Source organism: Mauremys mutica, unplaced genomic scaffold, assembly GCF_020497125.1.
Source record: "Mauremys mutica isolate MM-2020 ecotype Southern unplaced genomic scaffold, ASM2049712v1 Super-Scaffold_100033, whole genome shotgun sequence".
Lineage (NCBI taxonomy): Eukaryota > Metazoa > Chordata > Testudines > Geoemydidae > Mauremys > Mauremys mutica.
In genome coordinates, this window is record NW_025423255.1 from 6443554 (window position 1) to 6462228 (window position 18675).

General features: G+C 46.8%; 1 protein-coding gene across 2 annotated transcripts; it reads left to right on the forward strand.

The window, feature by feature from the left end:
- The first annotated feature begins 540 nt into the window (after positions 1-540).
- Positions 541-15854, forward strand: LOC123358228 (erythroid membrane-associated protein-like). Of its 2 annotated transcripts, XM_045000890.1 has the most exons (6): positions 541-789; positions 2811-2816; positions 3111-3137; positions 12380-12400; positions 12499-12531; positions 14858-15854. In XM_045000890.1, the coding sequence occupies exons 1-6, from the start codon at positions 783-785 to the stop codon at positions 15421-15423; spliced, it is 660 nt and encodes a 219-aa protein (XP_044856825.1). In that variant the 5' UTR covers positions 541-782; the 3' UTR covers positions 15424-15854. The 2 variants fall into 2 exon arrangements, with proteins under 2 accessions (XP_044856825.1, XP_044856826.1); XM_045000891.1 differs by lacking the exons at positions 541-789; positions 2811-2816; positions 3111-3137; positions 12380-12400; positions 12499-12531 and adding an exon at positions 14040-14340.
- Positions 15855-18675: the final 2821 nt, after the last annotated feature.

Sequence of the window (18675 nt, forward strand, 5' to 3'; positions counted from 1 at the left end):
GTTATGAATTTCCAGCCTTTCAGACAATGAGGCTGAGATTTTAAAAGCTGTCTCAGAAATCTGGACGCCTGGCAAATTCCTGTTTGAAAAACACCTTTTTACTTGTTAACTTTATTTGCCATATATAACAATTTATAGGTAATTTTCAAAAAACCCTTAACTTCAAGCAAACAGTTTTTATTCAGGGATAGTTATCTGTGATGAATAGTCCCTTAAATGTATATTCACTAAATGTCCCAATTAAGCAAAGTACTTAAGAATCTGCTTAATTTCTTTGCTGAACTAAGCCCTAAAAACATGTGTTCTTAAGAATACAGAAGTGGCCAGTGCAAATCAGATCAGGGCCCACCTACCCTGGGATTCTGTCTCTGACCTGCACTGCCAGCTGCTTCAAATGATGTGAGAAACCCCTAGTGGCAAGTGATGGGGGACCTGTAACCCCCTGCCCACCTGTCACAGGAAGGAGGGGGGGTGGGTGGGATATAGAGCTATCTCATGGAGCCAGGAAGCCCTGATCTGTGGTCCAGATTTCTCTGTACAGTATCTGATGTGTGTAAAATATTACATGTAACAACAGGGACAAGAGAAGTTGGGTCACTTTCCCCACAAGCAGCCAGCCCCTGTGCTGTGCTCCGCTTAGCATCTTAAGGAAAAAAAAAACCTCTCAAAAACAGTCATAACACCAGTGAGGGGGATATTACTTGTATCTTGACTATTGCACATTAACTTTTGTGACTCAGGATTAATTCACATTGTCTTACTTTCCAGTGGAACATGAGGCAATGGCAGGTAAGTGCGGTTTTACTAGGTTTCATCAAGCTTAATCTTGGAAAGTGAACACTGAAAATGCTGTGTATAAAGTAAACTGATGTGTGGTACTTGTTACAGTGACACACAAGACAAGGGGAAATCCAGGCCTAGGACTGATAACATACAGTAGAGATTTTTAGATAGAAATAATAAATGGAAAATTTGTGGCACTGAAATATGAATATTAAGTTTTATTTTTCACATTAACCCTTGGAAAAAAAACAAACTTCACTTTCTGTCTTCAGAGAGATCTTGTAATAGTAAGCAGAGGTAAATAGTGAGGTGGCAAAATTTGCAGAGGATACAAAACTACTCGAGAGTTAAGTACAATGCTGACCGTGTTAAAAAGGGATCTCACAAAACTGAGACTGGGCAACAAAATGACAGATGAAATTCAATGTTGATAAATGTAAAGTGATGCACATTGGAAAACATAAACCCAACTATAGATAGCTCTGGTCACCCTATTTCAAAAAAAGATATATTAGAAATGGAAAAGGTTCAGAAAAGGGCAACAAATGAATAAAGGGTATGGAACAGCTTCTGTATGAGGAGAGATGAAAAAAAACATGGAATGTTCATCTTGGAAAACAGATAACTAAGTGGGGGGATGTGATAGAGACATATAAATGGTATAGAGAAAGTAAATGCTATTTATCTCTTCTCATAACACAAGAACTAGGGGTCACCCAGTGAAATGAAGAGGCAGCAGATTTAAAACAAACCAAAGGAAGTATTTCTTAACACAACACACAGTCAACCTGTGGAACCCCTTGCCAGAGGATGTTGTGAAGGCCAAGACATTAACACGGTTCAAAAAAGAACTAGAGAAGTTCATAGAGGACAGGTCCATCGATGGCTATTAGCCAGGCTGGGCAGGGAAGGTGTCTCTAGCCTCTGTTACCCAGAAGCTGGGAATGGGCGACAGGGGATGGGTCACTTGGTGATTCTCTGTTCTGTTCATTCCCTCTGGGGCACCTGGCTTTGACCGCTATGGGAAGACAGGACACTGGGCTAGGTGGACCTTTGGCTGACCCAAGACGGCCGATCTTAACAATAATTATCTCTGACAAAAAAGGCCCAAGCCTCCAAGCTCGCCACAGCCACACTCCTGCACCCATTGCCTTGCTTGGGGCAGGACTGGGCCCCTGACCCCTGCTGGCTTCCACAGAGCACTTGTAGGAGAAGGAACATGTGCCTAATCCTGCGCAGAGCTGAGCACCCTCTGCTCTCACTGAGGCCAGGAGCAGGCTCAGCATGCCTGGGATCATCCCTGCATGACCAGATGATGGAAACGCAAGAGAAGAGGTCTTTGAACTGGAGGCCAGAATCTCTCCTGTGCCAAGATCTGCTTGGAGTATTGTACTGGAGAGGGGGGCAGTAGGGAGTTGGTTATGGCTCCTGAAGTCTCAAGATGCCCCAGCATCAATCACTGCAGCCCCTCTTTACTCCAGCTGTCTGTGGTCCCCAAGCATTGGCTGTGTGATCCAGTTCTGCCCCTCTGTCTAAACCCTATGACTCCTGACATGCCCCTACACCACGCTGGCATGGTGGGGGCAGTTGGCACAGGGGTGGGCTATGCTGCTTTCCCCCAGCTGAGCAGTCCCTATGCTGGAGGAATTCTCTGATGTCCTGTTAGGGCCCAATTCAGCCAGTCTGCACCATCCTTGCATGAAATGACCAGAGCAGGGGAGGGAACCTGGCCCCTTTTTCACTAAAGACCCAATTCTGCCACCTTGACTCACATGAGTGATCCTCACAGGTGCAGTCCCATTGATTTCTAGGATGGAGGTTATGCAAGATTGAATGCAATAAAGCAGAAGCTGTAATTAATAATTAGAGGCCCAATCCTGATGTCCTTACTCAGGCAGAATTCACATGGAAGCCAATGTAATTTGGGTTTAGAATGGGGTAGTTTTATCACTGATCATCTCTACTAATCGTTAATTGTTGTTTTATTCCTTTTTCTCCCTTTTCATTCCCATGGACCCCTCCGGCAGAACAAAGTAAGCTCTGGTTTTAGTTTGTGTAGCTTAATTTTTTAGCAATTTTTAAGATAAGATAATTGGAGATATACTAATCTCCTAGAACTGGAAGGGACCTTGAAAAAGGTCATTAAGTCCAGCCCCCTGCCTTCACTAGCAGGACCAATTTTTGCCCCAGATCCCTAAGTGGCCCCCTCAAGGATTGAACTCTCAACCCTGGGTTTAGCAGGCTAATGCTCAAACCACTGAGCTATCCCTCCCCCAATTTTTGTCTTGAGTCTGTAATTTTTGTGTAAACTCCCATTTCTGTTTCAGCACGTGACATAACCCAAAGATTCACAGGTAAGCAAAGCTGATACTAAGTGATGCTCAGCCCTGTTTCCCAAGGGGTATTGTCTCCTGGTCTGGCCACCTTATAGGGATAAAATGTCAAAGTCAGTGTGAAAGTGCGAGGAGCTTGACTATTGAGCTACACCCTCCAGGTGTCGACGGCAAGTGGCGTCATCGAGAGGCATCCCCGCTGAAATGCTGCTGAAATTCGGTGACATTTCGGCAGGTGCTCTCCCGGGGGCCAGGATACGGGCGCAATAACCTATGTGAATAGCTGTAATGATTCCTTGCGGTACTGCACAGGGAGAGTAACCATTTCTGCCCTATCTCTACTAGAAATAACTCCTAGGATTGCATGAGGATTTTTCATGGCCAGATCACATTGGTAGCTCATAGACATCCTGTGATCAACCAATATACCCAGGTCTTTCTGCTCTTCTGTCACTTTCAACTTAAACTTCCTCACCTTATACCAAAAGTTAGTGTTGTTAGTCCCGAAGTGCATGACCCTGCACTTTGCACTGTTAAATTTCATCCCATTTCTATTACTCCTGTTTTCAGGGTTGTTCAGATCTTGTATGATATTCCAGTCCTCCATATTGGCAATACCTCCTGACATTGTGTCATCTGAAAATTGTATTGGCACAAAAAGTGGGAGTGTGCTAAGGTCTTTAATGAAAATGTTAAATAAGATTGGTCCCAAGACTGATCTTTGAGGAACTACACTAGTAACTCCCTCCAGCCTGACAATTCACCTGTCAGTATGACCTGTTGTCATCTCCCATTTAAATAGTTCCTTAACCACCTTTCAGTTGTCATATTTGTCTCCAGCTTCTCCAATTTAATTAACAATTTCCCATGTAGAAATGTATCAAATGCCTTACTGAAGCCCAGGTAGGTTAGATCTACTACCTCTCCTTTGTCTAAAAAATCAGTTACCTTCTCAGAGAAGGAGATCAGGTTGCTCTGGCATGAGCTATCTTTTGTAAACCCATGTTGTATTTTATCCCAATTACCATTTACTTCTATGTCCTTAACTACTTTCTCCATCAACATTTGTTCCAAGACCTTGCATACAATTGAGGTCAAACTGGATCAGTTTTTTCCCCTTTCTTAAAAATAGAAACGATATTAGCAATTCTCCAATCATAGGGTACAACCCTGGAGTTTACAGATTCATTAAAAACCTTGCTATTATGCTTGTGATTTCACGTGCCAATTCCTTTAATATTCTTGGATGGAGATTATCTGGCCCCCAATTTGATCTCATTGAGCTGTTTGAGTTTGACTTTCACCTTGGATGTGGTCATTTCTATTTCCATATCCTCATTCCCATTAGCCACCCTGCCACTACCCCTAAGCTCCTCGTTACCCTTATAAAAAACTGAAGGAAAGTATTCATTTAGGTGTTGGGCCATGCCTAGATTATCTTTAATCTCCACCCCATCTTCAGTGTTTAATGGTCCCACTTCTTCTTTTCTTGTTTTCTTCTTATTTATGTGGCTATAAAACCTTTTACTTATTGGTTTTAATTCCCTTCATAAGGTCCAGCGCTGCTTGGCTTTTAGCAATACTCACTTTTTCCCTACACTTTCTGACCTCCAAGAGGGAGTTTTCCTTGCTGATCAATCCCATCTTCCATTCCTTGTAGGCTTTCCGCTTTCTCTTAATGCCTGTTTCATATGCTTACTCATCCAGTTTGGTCTGCAACCCTTCCCTAAAAATGTGTTTCCCCTTGCGTGGGACGCAAGCTTCTGATTGCTTCTGCAACTTTGGCTTAAAGTAATTCCAAGCTTCCTCCATATTCAGATCCTTGAGTTCTTTAGTCCAGTCCACTTCTCTAACTAATTCCCTCTTTTTTTTTTAAAAAAATCAAGGATCCTGGTTGCAGCCATATTTTTGTTTATCATTCCATTTAGTTTAAACTGAGTTAGCTCATGATCGCTCAGATCAAGGCTCTCCTCTCCAACCAGTTCTTCTATGAGATCCTCACTACTCACCAATACTAAATCTAAAATAGCATCACCTCTTGTTGATTCGGTGGCTATATGGTGAAGAAATCTTTCAACCTTCTCTGCAACCTCTGCCTTGGTTATACTGCAGGGTGGCCTGAGCATACCCCTAGTCGAAGATCTCCCCCCAGAAATGTGTGTCCTGCACTGCCCAGCCCTCTCCTGGACAGTACAAAATATTTTAAGATGTTATTCTTTTAAGGGAATAATATGCCATGTTATTATCTCACATAATTATTCATATATTTCTATTTCAACACACTGGTTTAGATAAAACAGTAAAACAAATGTATTAACTGCAAAGAGAAAGATTTTAAGTGAGTACAGGTGATGAGGCATAACAGTCAGAAATGGTTACAAGAAAAATAAAGTTAAGATGTTTACTGAAGTTTAACTTAACAAACTATATTAAATTCAAGCAGATTCTTATCACATGCTCCGCAGGTTACTGACCAAACTTTCAGGTCAGGTCCCCTTCCCCAGAGTCCAATGAGGGTGTGACGGAGCGATTCTGGCGGGACCCAACTGAGAGTGCCAAATCAGGACCAATTGCTCAAACAGGGCAGTCACAGCCCTAGGCTGGGGTTTTTCCACCTCTAAGGCCAACCAAACCAGCCAGACAAAAAGGACTTTGGTCTCACCCCACTGGCTAACCACAAGTCACACAAGCAATTTCCTTAGACACTCCAGTCTCCCAGCATCACCACCAGTGCACTCGTCCTGGGGATGAATGGTTATGAAAACCAACACCCCAATAAAAGAAAACGGTTCCCTCGATCCCAAAGGACCAAGCCCCAGACCCAGGTCAATATACACATCAGATCTTACCCACAAATCACGCTGTTGCCAATCCTTTAGAATCTAAAATCTAAAGGTTTATTCATAAAGGGAAAAAGGTAGAGATGAGAGGTAGAATTGGTTAAATGGAATCAATTACATACAGTACTGGCAAAGTTCTTAGTTTAAGCTTGCAGCAGAGATGGAGTAAACTGCAGGTTCAAATTGAGTCTCTGGAACATCCCCTGCTGGGATGGGTCATTCAGTCCCTTGTGTAGAGCTTCAGTTTGTAGCAAAATCCCTCCAGAGGTCAGAAGCAGGATTGAAGACAAGATGGAGATGATGCATCAGCCTTATATAGACTTTTCCAGGTGTAAGAATCCCTTTGTCCTCACGGTGGAAACTTACAGCAAAAATGGAGTTTGCAGTCACATGGACAAGTTTCTGCATACTTTGATGAGTCACAAGGCGTGTCTGCCTTCTCTCCATGGGTCAATTGTGTAGCTGATGGCCCATTAAGGACCATCAAGCAGGCTAAGCATAGCTAACACCAGCTTGTCTGGGATATCACCCAGAAGCACATCACCAACTTGAAATAGACAGTATAGAGCCAATATACATAACTTCAACTAAAAATGATACATGCACACAGACAGCATAATCATAACCAGCAACCCATAACCTGGTCTTAGACACCTATTATGACCCCCTTTACCTAAGATTTGGTGCCACTACAGGACCTTGGTTGCAACCCATGTTCTATATGGTCCCCATTTATATCAATAACGTCACACCCCCAACGCAAAATTGATGCAGGAAGAGATGACAAAACATCGCTGACTGCATCCCAAGAGCCCCCTTTCCTTGGGTCTGTCTCACTACAGCTAGTGTTGGGCTAGAGGCCGTACCAGTGTATAACCAAAATGGTTTATCAAAGTCATGTTCAATAACATGAATGGATCTCATTACAAACTTAAGGTATAACTTGGTTAGCTTTTGCAGCATGGTTCCTGTATGTTTCATGTGATCTTGCCAAGAGCTAAAGAAAACAGCTACTTTATCCATACCAGCTTTGGCCAATGTTTTGAACCCAATTAACATTAAACCAATGTAGATATTGATGTTGTTCATAGTACAGGACTCTTGGCATTTAGCCATGAAAGCAATATGGTAGTGTGCCTCAGTTTCCCCTTTCATACAGCACATCAGGTTTGGAATGTATTTTCCCCTGTGAAAAGTTCCAACACTGTTTACATGCATTAACTGTGAAACATCAGTATAGCAAGGCCCTTTAACATAAAGTGTGTTTTCATGTATTCCTTTCAACATGTTTAAGGGATTTTCCAAAAGATTAGGCACATTGTACATTGTTACAGTTCTTGGCAATAGCAACACATTAGTTACAAAATTTAGCATTAGTAATAACAACAAATTCATTGCAAGTGTCCATAACACATTAGTTACAAAATTTAGCATTAGTAATAACAACAAATTCATTGCAAGTGTCCATTTACAATTATGTTTGTTATGCCACACCCTTGGCTCAATACCACTGGAGTTTGGGCATTTTAGGGTTAACCTGTGGCTTCCCTTTGCAAAATTCAGTTCTCTCTTTCCTCCTTGTCCTGCAGGATGAGACCCTGATTTCTCTTGCTTAACAGAATTCACTGGCTGATGGGGTGGGCCCTCTGTGCTCACAGCTATTAGCAAGTCTTTCTTCCCCCTGCCAGCCAAGTAATTCGCATTAACACAGATACTAGCTTTTAACTCTTTAGCTGCTATGGATTCCAAGGCTGGACTTGGTCTTACAGAGACACCACACCAATTCAAAGAGTCTGAGGGTGAGAGCTGACTTGCTCTCCCCTGCCTCCTCAAGCCTTCAGCCATACAACTGTTCTGCTCTGAAACACCAGTAACTGAGTCTGTCCTCAGATCCTGAAGCACAGACTGCTCACTTACAGATTCAGCATGGAGACATTCCTGTCCCAACACCATTGTCTCCCCAACCAGCTGGCCACACACAGCCAGGTGGTTATAGGGCTGTTCAACTTCCTTAACAGCTTCTACTCCACCTGAGACCTTTTCAAAGCTGCCCACACTGGATCTCTCAAAAGGAAAGTCAGTGGATCCATTCACAACCGAAAACTTCTGGCTGTTAGGAACTGAAACTTTCTTGATTAAATTACTTTTACACCCTTCAGTTGCAGTAAACTGCTTGCACAGGCTACCATGAGGATTCCTTTCCCTAGGAGCTTCTCTAAGCAGCAATTCACCCCTTTCAGAAATTCTGCCCTTCCCCTCTCCACCTAGGGCTTGCTCTACAGGAACACTTCCCTGAGCAACCACAGCCGCTTTCTGGGTCTCACTTACATTTAGAATCACTTCAGGCCCACCAGGCGGATTCCTACACAATCCCCTTTTAGGCACACCTACAGACTTTCTAGATAACAGGTCAGAAGCAGTCTCCTTCCCTTGGCCATGAACAAGTTCAGGAATCTTTTCCTTCTTGCTACAAGTTGTCAAACTGTCAGTAGGTAACACACTTAAATCACCTTCATGCTCTCCTTGTGCCCTGGCTAGGGTATTACCCTGATCAGACTCCAACCACACATTAGCAACTGGCAAACTACAAGCACCAGAACTGTCTGGTCTTTGGGACCTTGCTATGACACTAACTGGATGCAACCTAGTCACAGTGCCATTCTCCCCAGCAGACACAAACTCAGGACTATTCCCTTCCTGGGCTTTAGCTGTATTTACAACCAACTCCGAGACAACTGAATCACCCTCAACCATCACAGGCTGACAGGCACCTTCTGTCTGCTCCACAGACACAGAAGAGCCGGAGACACATTCTCCTTCACCAGACACACAGCTTGGGATCTCATTTCCCTTGTCCCAGCACACAGGGCTGTTCACAGACAACTGCTTGGAGACCGAGATAGCTTCCTTCATAGGCAAGTCAATACCCCTGACAGACACAGGCACATTCCCTCCACTGTCACATTTCTCCACACAGGACACAGGTAAGGGATATGGACACTCATTTTCCACTATCCCTCCCTTCCCAAACTGCTGATTAGACAAAGCCCTCAGCTCACAAGGCTGCCTAGGCTCCTCCAAACTTTCCCTACCAGGCACATTGCCTCTCCCAACAGATAAGCTGCTGCTCTTTTCACTACACTGAGCTACTTTTAGCAAATCACAGTTACCCATTTCAGGTTTACTTCTACAAGCTGCATTAGCCACCAGTCCATTACCCATTACAAATTTACCCTCTCCCTCCTCAGTTAGGGATTTAACCTGAGAAACATTTTCCTCCCCAATGAGATCTTTCTGCTCTTGATTTAACTCCAGATTCACTTCTGAGACATTAGACAGACATTCAGAAACTTCATTCCCAGACACACTGCTTTTTTGCACAGACAAACCTTTGGAGCAACCCTCCTCAGGCAAATCATTGCTCACAATAGACACAGGTTTAAGATTATTCCTCTCCTGTGACTGGCTACCTGGACTGAACAAAGCTTTAACATTTTCCCCAATTAAAAGATCTTTAGGCAATAACTTCCTGACGCCAGTTATCACTTCATGCTGAGCCCCATTCCACTCAAGGTGGATTCTGGCTAAAGGCACACGGACAGTAAACTCACAGAGGATCACAACATTCACACTCTGATTTGGTAAATAATCTTCCTCTTTGACCAGATCTGCTTTAACAAGAGTGATGTTAGAAGCCATAATTTGCCCTAAACAGCTTTTACCATTGACTTTTACACACTCTATGAATTTTCCATTACCATTCCCATCCATAGCATTGGCACAATTTATGGGGCCACCCCCTACTGAACACACAGTAACAGCATTGACATAAAAGGTGGCATTGTTGGGGTACATTTGGTTACTCCCAGACAACTGCTCAGAGTTATACAACATACCAACATTGTTACAAACTGGACTTTCAAGAGGATACAGTCTCTGCTGTTCTTCCATTGCTTTTTTGACTTGGAGTTGGAGTCTAGCTGTCTCCTGTTGCATCTGTCGAGTTTTCTCCTCAGCAGCCAGCAGCTCCAGACGCCTCTTACGAGCTTTTTCTTCTCTCTTAGCAACTTCTTTCTTTCTCTCATCAGCCTCTTTCTCCATTCGAATTTCTGCCAGTTCTTGCTCATAATCAAACTGCAGGCTGTCTCTCAAGGCTTGCAGTTTCCTTGCTTTTCCTGATGCTCTCTGTCTCATGGTCACTGATCTTTAACCAACCAAACTCTCAATCCCAAAGTTAAAATTTGGATAGCGTGGGGTTCTGACCCAAAGCTTAATTGACCTGGTTCTGTGGATCCAAGCACGACTACGCCACTGTGACGGAGCGATTCTGGCGGGACCCAACTGAGAGTGCCAAATCAGGACCAATTGCTCAAACAGGGCAGTCACAGCCCTAGGCTGGGGTTTTTCCACCTCTAAGGCCAACCAAACCAGCCAGACAAAAAGGACTTTGGTCTCACCCCACTGGCTAACCACAAGTCACACAAGCAATTTCCTTAGACACTCCAGTCTCCCAGCATCACCACCAGTGCACTCGTCCTGGGGATGAATGGTTATGAAAACCAACACCCCAATAAAAGAAAACGGTTCCCTCGATCCCAAAGGACCAAGCCCCAGACCCAGGTCAATATACACATCAGATCTTACCCACAAATCACGCTGTTGCCAATCCTTTAGAATCTAAAATCTAAAGGTTTATTCATAAAGGGAAAAAGGTAGAGATGAGAGGTAGAATTGGTTAAATGGAATCAATTACATACAGTACTGGCAAAGTTCTTAGTTTAGGCTTGCAGCAGAGATGGAGTAAACTGCAGGTTCAAATTGAGTCTCTGGAACATCCCCTGCTGGGATGGGTCATTCAGTCCCTTGTGTAGAGCTTCAGTTTGTAGCAAAATCCCTCCAGAGGTCAGAAGCAGGATTGAAGACAAGATGGAGATGATGCATCAGCCTTATATAGACTTTTCCAGGTGTAAGAATCCCTTTGTCCTCACGGTGGAAACTTACAGCAAAAATGGAGTTTGCAGTCACATGGACAAGTTTCTGCATACTTTGATGAGTCACAAGGCGTGTCTGCCTTCTCTCCATGGGTCAATTGTGTAGCTGATGGCCCATTAAGGACCATCAAGCAGGCTAAGCATAGCTAACACCAGCTTGTCTGGGATATCACCCAGAAGCACATCACCAACTTGAAATAGACAGTATAGAGCCAATATACATAACTTCAACTAAAAATGATACATGCACACAGACAGCATAATCATAACCAGCAACCCATAACCTGGTCTTAGACACCTATTATGACCCCCTTTACCTAAGATTTGGTGCCACTACAGGACCTTGGTTGCAACCCATGTTCTATATGGTCCCCATTTATATCAATAACGTCACAGAGGGCTTCCTTTTTCTCTTCAGGTGCAGTGAATCTGATGTGCAGGGACAGAGAAAACAGGGGGCCTTGGGGTGGTTTCCCTCCTTTTTATAGTTTCAGTTCTTCCCCCATAACACACACACCTTGAAAAAACATTTCCAGCTGAGACACAGAATCTATGTAGGAGGATATTTCCTGCTAGTATTTTTGTTCATTTGTTTTCCCTTTCTGCTTGATTAATGCAAATTAAGCAGAGCACACACTCCTTTGTTTAGGCCAGACCTGTTTGCCAATTTCTGTTTGGCCTCAGCTGTGGGGCTTGGAACTTGGGTTAATAACACTGTACAGGGGAATCTTCAAACATCACATACAAATGTGTCACACATATTTTCCCAGGGAAGTACTGATCAGCAAATGATGAGTTTTCAAACGATACCTTTCAAGGCATACTTTGTACAAAGATTATTACAATAGTGCATAGAGTGTGAGTACAGGGGTGTGTTCTACCACAGTATGTCTCTCCCGAACACCCTCTATGGTGATAATCAATATAAAGAAATTGGTTATTCTCTCACCATTGTCCTCACCCTCCTGAATTGCTCCCTTTATCCCTGCTGATCCAGGGGACCCACTGATTCTCTCACAGGCTTCCTGATTCTGATAGGCTGAAATAAATCCCTGGTATTTGTTTTATATCTCTGGCCATTCACTCTTCTAGTTAAACTTTGGCCTATTCAGTCCCATCATACTCTTCACCTGATGCACTTTTCTCCTTTTACTGACTTCACAGGGTTAATATTTTAATATTTTCCATTTGCTGAAGGATCCCTCTTTGGCTCTCACAACCTCTTGCACCTGGCCAGGTGGCAGGATGGGGTTACTGTGTTTCTCCCCTTGCTGATTCCTTTGTTGCCCAGGAGCTGCCAGGCTCTGGTTGCTGATGTAGCCTCCTGGCTGAGTCTAAGGATTTTAACTTCTCTGCTTTAAAGTCTTTTTGACTCGCTTTCCTTCTGCAACATGATGTGATCCTGACTCGTTTCTGTGTGTTTTGTTTTTAGCCAAACTCCAGGCTGAGATCGGTAAGTTCCATTCCCCCCATTATCACCCTTGTGTGACATTGTTTCCTGTTCAGAGTGTTGGTGTTCACGGGCGTTCTCACCCCTCTGTCTGTGTTTAGTTACAGGGTGGAGAAGCGCACAGCTCTACGCAGGTACTGTACAAGTCGCTGATATTTTATCCATGGGGAGATCCACCTCCCCGTGGGAGCTCCTGGCTCCTTTCCCTACACAGAGCATTTTCCTATGACATTCGATAGGCTACAAACAGCTGTCTGGGTGTATTTTCACCCAGCATGCTGCCTGACCATACGTATGTACTGGTGAAGGCTGGGAGAGTCTGGGCAGCTCCAGCAGGGATTAGAGACCCCAAGGGACATCCACACACATTGCAGCACCACTGGCCATGGCTCCATGTACTCTGGGGTATCCTACCACACACAGCTGGGAGGGAGGGGGGCACTCAGGTCAGTTACACAAACAGTGTTGGGGTCCTGTTGTGGTTGCCCCCTCTGAGGTGCAAAAAATGGGACATCTGCCTGCTCCACCTACACCCCCTGTCTCCTCAGCCCGGGCACTGTGTCCCCTCCCACCCTGGGAGAGGAGACCAGCCCTCTCAGGCTTCTGTTCCTGTCACTGCCCTGGGCACCAGCCTCGCAAAGCAGGACCTGGCACCAGATCCAACCCGTTACCATCCGGCAGTTAAACGTCACGGTTGGTACTTCCACCGTGGTGACTGGGCCCTACCAGCTCCGAGCGCCTCATCTCCCGCTTGCTGGTCCCAAGACGCTCTGAAGCTAGCGCTCCCTTTGAGCAGTCACTGCCACCCCACAGCTTCCCCCACTACAGCCACTGACAAACCCAGGACTTTTAACCTCCTGCACAGACTCAGATTTCGCAGGACAGCGACCTGAACAATGGGCTGATCCTGTGAAAACCTGGACAGGTGGCAACCCTAGCTCCTGTCCACACAAGCCAGTAACACCCAGCTGAGCCGGTTACAGGCCCTGGCAGGGACGCTGAGCTACCAGCTGCTGTGATCACTAAGATTGTTAACTCCACCGTGTGCCACACACCGTGCTTAGAACCGCCAGGGCCCTGGACCCAGCACCAGAACAGCTGTAACCTAGACTCATAGCAATGCAGGGTTGGAAGGGACTTTGCGAGGTCGCCTAATCCAGCTTCCTGCACTGGGGCAGGGCCTAGACCATCCCTGACAGGGGTTTGTCCAACCTGTTCTTACAAACCGCCAGTGCCAGGGATCCCACAGGCTCCCTTGGAGCCGGTCCAGAGCTTCACCGCCCTGAGAGTGAGAAAATGTTTCCTAATCTCCAGCCTCAGTCTCCCTTGTTGAAGATTCAGAGGGGCAGCCGTGTCAGTCTGTATCCGCAAAAACAACGAGGAGTTCGATGGCACCTTAAAGACCAACCGATTTGTTAGGGCATAAGCTTTTGTGGGGAAAAAATCCACTTCTTCGTACTCCGTGCAGCTGAAGAAATGGGATTTTTTACCCACGGAAGTTGATGCCATAATAAATCTGTTGGTCTTTAAGGTGCCACCGAACTCCTTGTTGTTTTTCCTGAAGATTGTGCCCCTTGGTCCTTGGACAGGCCCTCGCCCTGCCCGCTGGGGGCGCTCAGGGTGTTGCCAAGTGTGAGTATTGCTGTTACCGCATTGCGGGGGGAAGCTGGATGGGCTGGTTTGGCAGGGGGCAGTGATGGGAGCTTTCACTTCCCTGTCACCGATCTCAGCCCAGCCCGAGGCCAGTTCTTAGTGGACAGGAGCTCACATCATAACTCACATTAATGGCAACCACAGGGAGACCAAGACCTGCATGGGCCGCAGGGAGAGAGGTTCCAGCAGGGGTCAGGGCTGAGCCATGTCAGCAGCACCGTGCGGGGCTCACACAGCCGCTGGGATGTCCTCGTACCCCACTCAGTGCATGGAGCTCCAGCTGCCAGGGTGTACATGCCACTTCTCGAGGCTACATGTGGGGGGGGCCTGCCCAGATTGGCCTGCTGCAGGGAGAAGGGGGAGTTCCCTTCTCCCGCTGTGCCTGGCCCCAGCCCTGGCAGTGGGGAGCAGGAGGATGGATGCGGGACCAGGTGCTGAGTGAGCCAGAGTCCCCTCAGCTCAGCCCTCATCCCCAGCAGGTGGGCCCAGGCAGGGAGCAGGAGCTGTCACCCCAGCCAGGCTGGCTCAGCTGCACAGAGGCAGCGACCAGGAGCAGCTGGCTTCGGCCACATCAGAAAGGCTCTGTCCCACTCCCCGCCCAGGCCCTGGGGCACAGGTGCAGTGGGAGAAGGACAGAGCTCTCCCCCTGCTCCCACAGGTAACATGGGGCAGGAGGAGCAGGGCAGCCCCGGGCTGGGCACAGGGGAGAAGACACATGGGGTGGTCACATGTCCTCCCCTTTAGATTGTGCCCCCCTAGTATGGCCAGCCTCTGGCCCCGGCACTGACTCTGTGACTCTCTCCCCAGTGGATGTGACTCTGGATCCCAGCACAGCAAATCCCTACCTCGTCCTGGCTGAGGATCGGAAACGTGTGACACACCGAGACGAGCGCCAGGATCTGCCTGACAATCCGGAGAGATTTGATACTATGGCGGTTGTCCTGGGCGCTGAGGGATTCACGGGCGGGAGACATTACTGGGAGGTGGAGGTTGGAGAAAAGAATCTCTGGACTCTGGGGGTCTGTAGGGAAGATGGGCGCAGGAAGGGGCATATTGTATATCTATCGGAGAATGGATACTGGACAATATGGCAGCATGCTGGGCAATGCAAGGCCAATGCCTCCCCCCCGACCTTGCTGTCCGTGAGCGTCAGGCCCAGACGGGTGGGGATTTTCCTGGACTATGAGGCGGGCGAGGTCTCCTTTTACAATGTGACTGACAAGTCCCATCTCTTCACTTTCACTGACACCTTCTCTAGGGTTCTCCGCCCTTATTTCAACCCTGAAAACAATAAAGGGGGCACAAATATGTGTCCCCTGATAATCTGCCCAGTCCCAGCTCAGGCTGGAGAGAGTCTCTGTCCCGGACAGTGAAACCCGCAGCAGAGACTGTCCCCTCCCAGCACTGACCAGCCCCCAGGCGTTTCTCCTGCCATCCCTCCCCTCTCAGTTCCCAGCATCAGGAATATTGGCAACCAAGCAGCCCTAGAGGGGGAAGCTGGCTGCAGGGGCAGAGGGGTGTGTGGGTGCTGTGCCCAAGAGTGGGGAGGAGGCTGCAGCAGCAGGGAGGGAAAAGCCCAGTTTACAAGATGTGCAGGGTGGGGGAGATGAGAGAGGTCTATAAAATCATGACTGGTGTAGAGAAAGTAGATACAGAAGTGGTGTTTACTACTTCTTCTAACACAAGAACTAGGGGTCACCAAATCAAATGAAGAGGCAGCAGGTTTAAAACAAACCAAAGGCAGTATTTCTTCATACAACGCACAGTCAACTTGTGGAACTCCTCGCCACAGGATGTTGTGAAGGCCAAGATTATAAAAGGGTTAAAAAAGAACTAGATAAGTGCATGGAGGACAGGTCCCTTAGGGGCTATTTGCCAGGCTGGACAGGGATGGTGTCCCTAGCCTCTATTTGCCAGAAGCTGGGAAATGGTGACAGGGGATGGATCACTTGATGGTTACCTGTTCTGTTCATTCCCTCTGGGACACCGGGCATTGGCCACTGTTGGAAGACAGGTTTCAGAGTAGCAGCCGTGTTAGTCTATATCCGCAAAAAGAACAGGAGGACTTGTGGCACCTTGGAGACTAACAAATTTATTGTAGCATAAGCTTTCCTGGGCTACAGCCCACTTCATCGGCAGACAGGATACTGGGCTAGATGGACCTTTGGTCTGACCTAGCCTGGCCACTCTTACGTTTACTTTTCAAAAAACAAAGAAAAAAGAATGAGAAATGGTATTTTTGTCTTAGGTAGTCCCTACAGTTTATGGTGTCTTAGAGCCTGATTCAAAGTGGTTCAGTTCCAGGGGGTTGTTCTGGGGGAGGGATGTGGCTCTGGTCTGATTTGGCGGGTTGGCCTGGTCTTTTGGGGGTACATCTGGTCCTGATCCCAGTCTGTGTGCCTCTCGGCCTTGGGGGGAGGACAAGCAAGTCTAGTATGACTAATTATACTGTCAGTAAACTGTATTAAAATTTTGATGTTTTTTTATTTTTAAAATATTTTAAATAGTTTTAAATTCACCCCCAATTTCATATCAAAATGTAATACAAGCCCTGGTGGTTCCTATGAGAAATGTGGATGGTGAGATAGTGGGAATGGGCCTTTTTCGTGGGAGCAGCACATGGCTAGTATTTTGGGTGCTCTGGCTTTTGTTAGCTGTGTTTTATTTTCTCTGTTTTCTTTTATAATTTATTTTATATCCACTTGTGTGCGTATCTTTTTTTCCCCTCGGGCTACCACTGCTGGTACCCTAGTGGCAGCCACCTCCATCTGCAACTTAACCTTCAAATATTGTTAATAAAACCTGTGTGCTGTGTCAAACACAAGTCCTGTGTCGATCTCCTGTCTTTTACAATTATTCCCCATGGGGGCCCACACATATGTTTGGTGCCAGGCCCCCAGAAGTTTCATCCAGCACTGGACACCTGTATGGTAGCAAAATGCAGCGACTTCTAGCACTCCAGCCTGGAACCAAGTAAATAATATAGGGGCAGGCACACAGCTCTGCTTACCCTGTGGGCTACAGGAAAGGGATCAGATGAGATGGCACCCACTGATACATGGTGTCATGGAAGCAGCATATAAGGTTGAGTAGTTTGTACCTGTTTGGCCTGAGGTTGGTACTCACGTTCATCAGCTCTTCCAGACAGGGGGAACTGAACCCGGGTCTCCCACAGCCCAGGGCAGTGCATGAACCATGGAGCTAAACGTTATAAAGCAGTTGATGTGACCAAACCCACCTCTTCCTTCTCCCCCTATCGCCAGTTTGTGTGGTGTGAGGCAGCTGCCTACCTCCAGTCCAACAAGAAATGCCTTAGGCACCTGTCACCTGACGGCAGGGGCTGGGTTCCCATTTGTGGAGTGCTAAGCAGAGACAGACACCCCTCTGCAACCCAGATTTAGACATCTATCTGGGGTCGGGGGGCAGGGCTTAGGACAATGTGCTTCTCCCAGCCCCTCACTCCCGACCTGCAGCCCCCTGCCAGTCCAGCCCTGCCCCACCAGCTCTGCGGTGACATTTTTTTCCCAATGTCTTTGATTTCTTTTCTAGATTTTTTTTAGTCTCTTTCTGTTATTTTTTTTCTGTTCGTTTCTTGCTATTTGACTGTCCTTTGTTACTGTTACTATTCAATGTCTGGGTGGTTTTCTGTTCATTGTTTACCTCTTTCAAGTTTTCAAATGGAATTCTCCCCCCCCCCCCCCAGCTCCAGTCCCATCTGCTGGAAATGTTGACTGTTCTGCAGCACCGAGCAATGAAATTTTACTTCTGACTATATTTAAATGACGTTGAATATTCCTCATGCGGTGCTAGTACCTCCCCCTTGCCAGCCTCTCCCATTGACTAGCTCACATGGAGACAGGGCAGGGCGTGCGGGTACAGGGGGTACAGACCACCCGGTATGGTAAGTGCTCCCTCCTCCTCCTCCCTCCCCCACCAGGGTAGCAGCAGCCGCCTGGGGCTCCCCTGCTTCCACAGCCCTGGCCATGTACACAGCTGCCAGAGCCCTGGGGAAGCGGCTGGGCTCCAGTGGCTATTTAAAGGGCTGGGGCGATAGAAGCAATGGGAGCCACGGACTTTTTAAGTAGTCCACAGATCCCCACAGCCCTACCCCAGGGCTCCAGCAGTGTGGCTGTGATGGCAATTTAAAGGGCCCCCAGGCCCTTTAAATTGTCCCCTGGAGAAGCCGGGCCACCCCGGTACAGTGCACTGACTCTTGCCAATACACCGAACCGGGGCTTGGGCACGGGACCCTCTTAGGGGCAGGGCCCGATTCAGGGGAATTGGTTGAATTGGCCTAAAGCCGGCCCTGCCAGTATATCCAGGACATTACTAGCACACTTTTCTCCCACCAATACCCAGTAGTTGCACTGTCATCTCCCATAGCTACTTACGCTGCAGCTTTATTGTTAAAACTAAATTGGGAAGAAAGACGCCTGATTCAGAACTTGTTTAATGGTTACTTTATTGCTAAAGGGTGTAGTGGGGTGTAGACTTGGAGAGAGGAAGGTTTCTATGATGTAGGCAAGATCAAGTATTTTATCCAAAACCAGAATACGAATGGTGCTGGTCTTCTTGGTATCTGACCTTGAGCTATTGTCAAAAGTTTGAGGGTGACTCTTCTCCTT

What these genes read in the sequence shown, in the direction of transcription:
- LOC123358228 (XM_045000890.1), top strand. An exon ending in CAAACTCCAGGCTGAGATCG is followed by an intron (nt 12,401 to 12,498) that starts GTAAGTTCCATT and finishes GTCTGTGTTTAG; the next exon opens with TTACAGGGTGGAGAAGCGCA. An exon ending in AAGCGCACAGCTCTACGCAG is followed by an intron (nt 12,532 to 14,857) that starts GTACTGTACAAG and finishes CTCTCTCCCCAG; the next exon opens with TGGATGTGACTCTGGATCCC.